This window comes from Ruditapes philippinarum, unplaced genomic scaffold (assembly GCF_026571515.1).
Source record: "Ruditapes philippinarum isolate M1 unplaced genomic scaffold, ASM2657151v2 ctg12117_1_1_1_1, whole genome shotgun sequence".
Lineage (NCBI taxonomy): Eukaryota > Metazoa > Mollusca > Bivalvia > Venerida > Veneridae > Ruditapes > Ruditapes philippinarum.
In genome coordinates, this window is record NW_026866370.1 from 18,902 (window position 1) to 28,788 (window position 9,887).

The window sequence follows — 9,887 nt, forward strand, 5'->3', positions numbered from 1 at the left end:
TTATAATAAAGTAAATACAATGTAAACTAAAATTATGAGAATTATGTGATGGCCCTGAGATTGATAATGGTAATTGAATAACTCATTGGATTTGTTTTTTTATTATGATTTATAGATTGTCTGTAATAATCAGTAAAAAGATATAGAATAAAAAAGTTTCATGTTTTTTGTATTTATAAATTAATGCATAATAATGCAAATCTCGAATTTAACAACATTCATGTAAGATTTTGAGAAAAAAATTATAGAAGAAGACAGTACCTAGCCATATGTTGTTACCCTCAGATCCCTGATGATGGAAGGTATGAATATTTATATAACGTTTTGTATAAATAAATTTAAATCTTTTTTTTTTTGTTCATTTAATTTTTGACTAAGGGTTCATGTAATATTGTATTAAATATGCTCTTAAAATAAGTTCTTGCAACACTTTTTGCAATAATAAACTGGTAGACCCTTTTGCAAAAATGGAACTAATGGAAATTTTAAAAATATGGCAGTATTTGACTTTATGCAGAACGAGGAAACTTTTGAAAACTTTTTGGCAAAATTGAACTATTTGACTTTTGGCAATAATATACTGTTTAACCCCATTTGCAAGATGGAACTATTTTGATTTTTTTTTTTTTGCAGAATGAAACTGGTTTTTTGAATTTTTTTTGGCAAAAATGTTTATTTTTGGACTTTGTGCAAAATGAAAGTGTAGAAAATTTTTAAGCATATTGTCAGTGTCAATGAGCACAACTTATAAGTTTCTCTTTAAAAAAAACAATTAGATTAGAACAAAAAAATCAATTTCTAATGGGTCAATGTGAAGGTCATAACCTGAAGCATGCTTGGTGATAAAAAATTTTTTTTGTTGCATCAATGATACAATAATCAATTTAATACAAATTAATAATTCTGCACGAGTTTTTTTTTTTTATTTACTTCATCTCATTTCTAGTCTGACCAATAATTTATTTATATCATTTTAAGTAAAAGAATTAATTGCCTGTCATATATATATAACCAAAGATAACCCCTTAAACCAAGAAAATGTAAAAAAAAATCATCAGCTTATATGTTTAGGTTACAAGTTAAGCATAGCATGTTCGAATTTTGTTCATTAAAGTTGCTAGTAATTATGTTTTAATGTGTGGTTTTAAAATTCCAAACATTATTACAAGAATTTTTCATCAATAATACTGGAATTTTATGTGTATAATATTATTATGCAATGGTTATAATTTAAATCAAAATTCGTTCCAACTGTGAAAAAGAAGTTAAAGGAATTACCTTTTAATATCTGTACACAAAGTCTGTATTTTTGACCGTTAAGTGTTGTGTGATTAAAAATCAAACAAAAAATGTATATCATATCTATATAAAGAATATGTGTTTTACTGTTTATTGAGAAAATTGTGTCAATTAACTTAAAATATTATACATTGAAAACTGATGATTGAACTTATGGTAAATATAATACTATGCAATATTGACAGAATCTCCGGTTTCATTAGTGGGGTGAGCCACCTGAAGATGACAAGACGCCCGTGGAGCTTGCGCAGGATAGTTTGGTTTTTGCTCTCGTAAAATGTTCGAGATATTCTATGTAATAGAAAAGATGTTGTTGAGGAAGATATTGACAGTAAGTTTTATTTCTTTATTTCTTGTCGGCTATTTTTTTATAAGATTGTCACCTGCTAAATGAACGGTGAGAATAAAATGTATTTTCCACACACGGTTGAGTAAAACACATTTATGTTTGGCCTCGATATGATGAAAACTTAAAAGTTAATGTTATCTTTCTGGACTAGCCAGAATTGGTATTGTAAAATAAAATATTGTCATGATTACTAAAGTACTTGAATCTTCAATGCATGGGTTCGAGATTTAAAACACATTGACCAATAGGCACTTCTTCCCTGAATGTTTACAGTTGATGTTAGATTTCAATTAAGTCCATATTTATTAGTTTGTATAACTAGCCACATCACAATACAATAACTCTTTTGCTCTTTGCAATTGGTGTACAATTATAGAAATAAAGTATTGTGTTGGATGTCAAAATACTACTTTGTTTACATTTTTCTATCTTAACTGCATATATTACTGCATGTTCAGTGCTACTTTCTTTAGTTGCATTATTAAACACTTATTTAATCTTTCTAAAAAAATATAAAATTATTTATTTCTGAGGCATAATGTGCCTTTAATGAAAAACATTTTTTTAATGATTTTAAGTTACTAATAACATGGTCACATGTTTTTTTTTCAGTTTTGGATGTTGCAGATGAGAAGACGGTTATTGGCAGTATGAATCTAACAGTACAATGTCTTAATGCACTTGATGCTGTTGAGAAAGAAATGAAAGTAGAAGGCACATAAATTATTAACTCATTCAATCCCATAACACATTTTATCACACACCCGTGCCGATTTTGCGACTCCGTAAATATGGTATTGCACGGCCGTGCAGATATTTTGATGCGACGTCATAAGCGTTATACAAACATAGTGTAAAGACGCGCTAAATGTTAGCGTTATACTATAGGCGCGTCAATGAAAAAAGACTCATATTTCACTTTAAACGGTCTTTATTTTTGGTATGTGATAAATAGAATATTAAATTCATGTAAGTTCATTACTGAATTTATTGCACTCGTTGAATAAAATAATATTATGCTCGCCAGAGGCTCGCATAATATAATTTTATTCAACGAGTGCAATAAATTTAGTATTGAACTTACACTCATTCAATATCCTCTATGTACAATATGATGATATTTATCAGTGTTCGCATAGAAATCATGTGCTTTTAAAATATTTTTTTTACAAACTTTTGCTTTCTTACTATTTTAAAGAAAAAAAAATGACTTAATTTCTAGTAAGAATTGGTCAGAACTGTTAATTTAAACAGGAACAAAGAATATAGTACTGTACACTAATGCATGTTCCATTCTATATTTGTTTGATAAATAGTAAAATAAGAAAGTTAACTGTCCAAAGTTGATTGTCAAGTTATCATATCTCTGGTTATGTTAAAGCCATCACTTGATAAGCACTGTGCCTTTCACTTCAGTAGCAAATGTTTAAAAGTAATCTCAAAACTCTTAGATTATATTTTAAAGTGTCTCCCTTAAAATATGTATTTTTTAGTGTCCGTCCCAAAATGATTTTATTGTACATATCATAAAAATTATTTATACAAATTTTTACACAATGTTTTATATGCTGACTGTGATAGTGTTTTTATTATAGTGAAAAATTTTATTGAAATGTTTAATCTTAGTCTGTTTAACTCTGAAATATTCCTCGTCTCAGATTATCAGATAACTTGATCTGTACCGTCTCAGATGACTTGACTGGCAATATTCCTCGTTTTAGATGATTTGATCTGTGACGAAAAATTCCTGTTTCAGATTTTCAGATGACTTGACTGGAAATATTCCTCGTCTCAGATAATTTGATCTGTGATGAAATTTTCCTTGTCTCAGATTATCAGATGACTTGACTGGAAATATTGCCAGTCTCAGATAACCTGTTACCAGTATTGATGAACAGAAAAATACAAATACCTCTTTCTCTTATTTGAATAAAAATGCAAATAATATTGTCTAATGTTGATTTCAAGTGTAATTACACACGTATGTAAACATATCAACAAATGTTTTGTCTTAAGATTCTGTAAGTAAAATGAAAAATATTTCATTCTGTAACCCAATTTTGTGACCATGTTTATTTCTTTAGCTTAAATATCATTGTTTAGTTCAGTTTTGATCTGCAAGCTTACCTAGCAAGTAAGCCATGCTTAATATAAATTTATATTTATTTAAAATTGTATATTGGAATCAACTTAATTTATTTCTGTGGTCAATTCCTTGGAATTATGAACCAGTGATATTAATAATAAAATTTGTAGAAATATGATTAGTATAGAATGCCTGTATTATGAGCTTGCTACAATGTATGTGTGCAGCCACTATATGTCGGGTATTTTCTTAGGTATACGAAGAAGTATATACATTGTATGTAAATGTAAACATTAATGTAGAAAAATAAAAGATGAAAAAAATATGATTTTTCTTTAATATTTAAATTAGACATTATTGAAACAGATCTAAAGAAAATTATGAAGCTGAGCACCCTTCATTGAAGACAATGGATAAAATTTTAATTGGCAAGTATTTGTAAAGTTTCTTCCTGATGTATTGTAATTAAGGATCTTTGTTAAAAGATCAGTGTGAAGAAGATACCAGCTGATCAACATGTCCAACTGAACTCTATGAAAGTCAAAACTTGAGCTTGGGTTATATAATGGAGGATTTTTTTAAATGGTAAAGGGGAATTATTTAGTGATAACAAATGTGTTAAATGTTTAGGATAGTACCTAGAAAATATGTCAAGGCAAAAGTGAATATCCATTACGGTTGTGGAGAGAAATTGCATGCAAAATTTAATGAGGAATTTTAGAATTTTTTTTTGTTCATAAAAGGTTATACATATAATTCATAAATTCGTACTAAAATTTTGAATTTTTGATAGTGACCTTAAAGTATGCTCATGTTATGTGTGAAGTTTCATAGGTAAACTCCACAACATTTGGCTGACAACAGAGTGAGTGGAATAGCCCGAGTTTTCTTCCAATAGTCAAGCTAAAACACTATACATGAAATAATTTCCTGTACTGGAAACATAACAAAAACAAGTTGTTTACTTCCTGTTTTATTCAAAAACTTAAAGTAATGAATAGATTTTAAGAAGGGGGCATTAAACTTGTAAGTTTTGTAAGGTTATGTGAGTTAGCTTTCACCAGGAAGTCCAGCCACTTTTTATCATCTTCTCCTGTCACATGACTATGTCTGAAATATACAGGTAGAAATCCATAGATAAAGAGAAACAAAAGTTTTCATAAAGAACACTGACACAAAGAAACTAAGAACTTCTGTTAAAATGTACGCTTATACTACATTTTTTCCCCGCAGTATTGTAAGACAAAACTGCAAGTACATGTCCTAATGGTTATTGAAATCCATGAGAACTGGTCTTCATGACTTTATAATTTGTAACATGTAAATGTACTACCAAAATGCAATCCTTCATGTTCAAATACATGTCTATCATGACTTACAACTGAGATATATAAATAAAATGTTAAGGACTGTTTTTCCTATAATAATTTCTAAATCCTGTACCTCCTTGGTAGTCTGTCATTATTCCATAAAAAATATATAAACAAGAATTACCTTAAAAAGTCAAGAAGTTCTCTATTTACTCTTCCAAGTTCTAACGCCTGAAAGATAAAAACAAAGAAAATAAACGCTAATATTATAAACGATAATATTATATCTTAAATCAGTTACTTCTTTACTTATGTGTTAATGGGTCTTAAATTTTTTTTAATGAAAGCAATCTGACAAAAAAGAACAGTGACTGAATCAGCAGGCACTATTATCTTTTTTAGCAGACCACTGGTGCAACAGCATTGAATTACAAATTAGGAATGATATTATTTAATAAAATACACACAACAAATTAAGCCACATGTTTACGCATTCACTGCAACTACAGTTTGTTCTATAATTAACAACAGTCCTATATATTTGCCGGACAGACACTTACATTTCTGTAATTTTTTATCATTACTGACAGTCTTGTCAGTACATTACAAAATCTTCTTTACCTTTTCATGTACAACAGAACCATTGAGGGGCGGGTAAACACAAGAAGCTAGATCGTCCACTACTGGACTTAATCTCTCCACCCGATCCGCCACATCGTCTAATTGTGATATACACTCGTCACTCTCGCAGTTTCCGTTAGTTTTCACAGCTGATTTTGTCTTTTTTAACAAAGATTTGGAACATTTAATGAGTCCTAAACAATATTGTATAACATTTTTGTCCATTTCTGACCACTGTTGATCATTTTGTGACCTTGAATCTGAGATTCCTAGAAACTGATCTAACCCATCATCATCTTCATCATTGTTTAATGCCTGAAAAAAAAACAGAAATAATATTTTAATATTGTAGTCATCAAATAATGTCTCTTCATTTATTTAATACACAGACTGCAATATGTTTTTTGTTTTGTTTTTGTTTTAAAGTTGTATTTTGTGTTGTAAGTTTTCATAAGTTTGAGGTCTTCCGCAAATCTCTCTCTTCATCTCCTTATTTTACTAACACTGTAGAAGTACGCAAAATTACAATTTTTTCTCATTTTTTTACATAATCAGATATAACTTAAAGATGAATACAAAATATAAACTACATGCACAATTCATCAAATTTTAACACTTGTGTGTATTTTGGAACATATCTGTACATCAATAACTGATACGGATAAAACTATTAAACCAATATAATATTCAGTTACCTCAGTAAGTTCACTATGAGCATCATCCACCATTGGTATATTATTCTCTATCACAATAAGAACGGCTGATCGGTTATCTGTAAACATACAACATATATCATACAATCACTGCCAGTCATTTACAATATAGGCATCTGCTACCAAGTTAAAACTGCATCTTACTCTACATCACTGCATTAAAATTTAAATACAATAGTTTATGTTTGTTAAACATTTAAAAAAAAAAAAATATATATATGTATATATATATGAGCCGCGTCACAACAAAACCAGCATAATGGTTTTGCGACCAGCATGGATCCAGACCAGCCTGCGCATCCGTGCAGTCTGATCAGGATCCATGCTGTTCGCTATCAGTTTCTCTACTTTTTATAGGGTTTGTAAGCAAACAGCATGGATCCTGATCAGACTGCACGGATGCGCAATTAAAATGTTAAAATGTAAATAAGTTAACAGCATCTTTTCATGTAAATAAAATGTAAATAAGTTAACATTTTTATCACCATTGCATCTATTCATGTAAATAAGTCAACATTTTTTATCGCAATATTCATGTATATAAGTTAACATGTTTTCACTGCAACTATTCATGTAAATAAGTTAACATCTTTATCACATCTATTCATGTACATAAGTTAACATTTTTTATCACATCTATTCATGTAAATAACTTTTTGGGTGTATAACATACCCTGTGGTAATTTAGAAAATCTATCACTTTCTTCCCAAACAATTCCTGTCTGATGTAACTGCTCGTTAGATCTGTAATAATTATATCAAAATTTAATATAATAATTAATAAATAAATGGACAATCTGAAGCACTAGAACTGTTTGTCAAACATATATATTGCTTAGGCAGGAAGTAGGTAGAACATATTTATTACTTTTATGGTATGAATAAGTGAATTAACATTTAATGATTTAAGGTTATGGATCCTTGAAAGAAAATACATGTATTTACTACAGCCGCATCATATCATAAGTAACACTTTAATAATTTAAACCATAGTTATGTTCATATCAGAATTATAACATGATTATGCATGAAGCTATTTCAATAAAATATCTCTAGCTTTAACAGGTGATATAAAACTCTGAGTTAGAAGTTCACACAAATATCTAAACGAAAACTGTCACAGTTACACTGTGCTATGATTGGTTAAAGCAAGTACCTAACACTGTCACAGTGACACTGTGTTATGATTGGGTAAAGCAAGTACCTAGTAAATCTATACTTACCCAGCACTGTACTTCTGAATAGTTTCTGCCAGTGTTTTTATACCTTCCACTAACTGTCTTACTGACAATTTGATAGTCTTTCGTAATGTTAGACCTTTTATGAATGGAAGAAAAGCATTTTGTTTAAAGTACATGAACATAACATGTCATTGTCAATACATAAAATTAAAATAAATACATGTAAAAATGTTATTTCTATGCATGTTTTTCAATGCTATTTAAGAGCAAAAAATTACAATTTTTAAAATTGTTAGGAACACTTTTCTCGAATTACATCCAAAATAAATATATTATGCAATAAGCATAATACAAAATAAACCTAAATTGCAGACACTTGAAATTAACAAATTCACATTTACATACTTATCTTTGATATACGTACAAACTTTAATAATACAAGCTTCAAGACATTTTAAAAATACTGCATATTTGCCGGTCTAATGTTGTAAAGAGAGGTTTATTGTTATGATCATATGTAGCTGTTCTTTTAAATTACCTGCACATTTTGGTAAGTTACTGTAAACATGAAGAAGAGCAAGAATTGTTTTCTCGACTGAAGCTAGTAAACTTTCACACTCTTCATTAGATGGTACAGGAGGTTTGGAATATGCCAGCGATAACTTTGTAGCTTCATGTGATACCGCTTTGAAAACATCACCTGCATTAATAATTATACTTTTGTATGGCTGTCATTGAATATCGCAATATTGATTTATCACCGATATTAACCATTCGATACAATATTGATACATTATTTTGAATATCAATACACTCAAATCTCTTTTTTTCTTGTGAAAATATTTTTTCCATTTTGTGTTAATAGAGAGTCTCTTCCTTTTATATTTTATGGCTAGCTTGGACTCTTAAGTTCAATTTTTAGTCAGTGAGAAAAATACAACAGAAAACTAACTTTCTTAATGTTAATTGTATTTGTGACATCAAAAGAAACATACGAGGGTTGATCAATATATTCGTGGACACACTCCATAAATTGTTTTTTTTTGGGGAAGGAAAGTAAATATAATTATATTTGACATTTATTCAATCATTTAACAATTTGTTGTGTAAGTTTCAGATAAATAATCCGTATATTTTATCCGAAATGACAGTTTTCAAATATACATGTAAAGCTGATCGCCGCAGCTCATTCGCAACTTATGTCACATCTTCTCAAAAAATGCAGCACCAACTACTACACATCGTTCATGCCTGTGTACCCACTAACTGAAAATGTTCTTATTAAATATAGTATCAAATGAACGCAACACAGACATGCCTTGGACTGTAAATCATGGAACCCGATTAACTTGTGTCCATTTAACTCTGCCTTCTATTTCACTGGCATAACGTTCTCATTGCAACAAGTTTCGATTGGTCTGCCACATCTCTTATTATCCTGAAGTTCTTCTCTACCCTCATGGAAGCGTTTGTGCCACTTATAAACTAACGAATAAGCCACTTTTTTGTTCCAGATACAATTTCCATGTTTTCTTTAGTCTGCTGTGGCGTCATACCAAGATTTATACAGACTTAATTACTGCCCTCTGCTTCAACAACTTCGTGCTCCTCTCTGGTGACACACCCCTGTCTCCATTAACATCTCCAACAAACAAAAGAAATCGTAGCGACGCTTGTTTTTTTTAAATGTTCTTTAAACGAAATAAAGGAACGTTGCCGTCATTTTCAATTTTTAAACAAGCGCGTTAAAATAAGGCCAATTTTTAAGTATTTTAAAATGGTAAATATAACTTTTTTTAAGCTGCGGCGTTCTTACGGCATAGGGTTGCTATGGCGATACATATTTAAAATCACAGTATATTTGTAATAGTATTAAATATTTCTCCTAAATAGCGAAAATTCTTTACAATATCTTGATTAATTATTAAGTTATTAATAGCGTCCATGAATATATTGATCAACCCTCGTACATAACACCATGAGCATAGTCTATAACAAATATTCAAGCGTTTTTCATTCTACTTATAACATAATTTGATATATAGTCAATATTAAATTGTCTTTCGATGTTTCAATACAAATTTTTTTATAAATGACAGCCCTAACTTTTTGTGTGCTTTTAGATGTACATGTACTATCTAGAAAATACCTTTGCTAATAATCTTTTAAACCCGATTTGATTAAATATGACTGTAATATTAATTTCTATATGTAATATTTATAGTACTTTGTTACCCCCAGTATTTTAATCTACTTCAGTAGATTCATTTTATCACATGCTCACAACCCAGATTCAAATTAACAAGGGTATTTTAGATATTTATATGA

General features: G+C 29.4%; 1 protein-coding gene across 1 annotated transcript; it reads right to left on the bottom strand.

Moving 5' to 3' along the window:
• Positions 1-4,691: 4,691 nt before the first annotated feature.
• On the bottom strand, positions 4,692-8,259 carry LOC132732314 (cyclin-D1-binding protein 1 homolog; the record flags this gene model as incomplete). The annotated part of the gene is given in 7 exon segments (XM_060718711.1): positions 4,692-4,844; positions 5,229-5,275; positions 5,666-5,980; positions 6,361-6,437; positions 7,052-7,122; positions 7,602-7,695; positions 8,098-8,259. Coding segments are annotated over 7 exon segments (872 nt in total), but the record flags the coding sequence as incomplete, so codon positions are not given.
• Between the last annotated feature and the right edge of the window lie 1,628 nt (positions 8,260-9,887).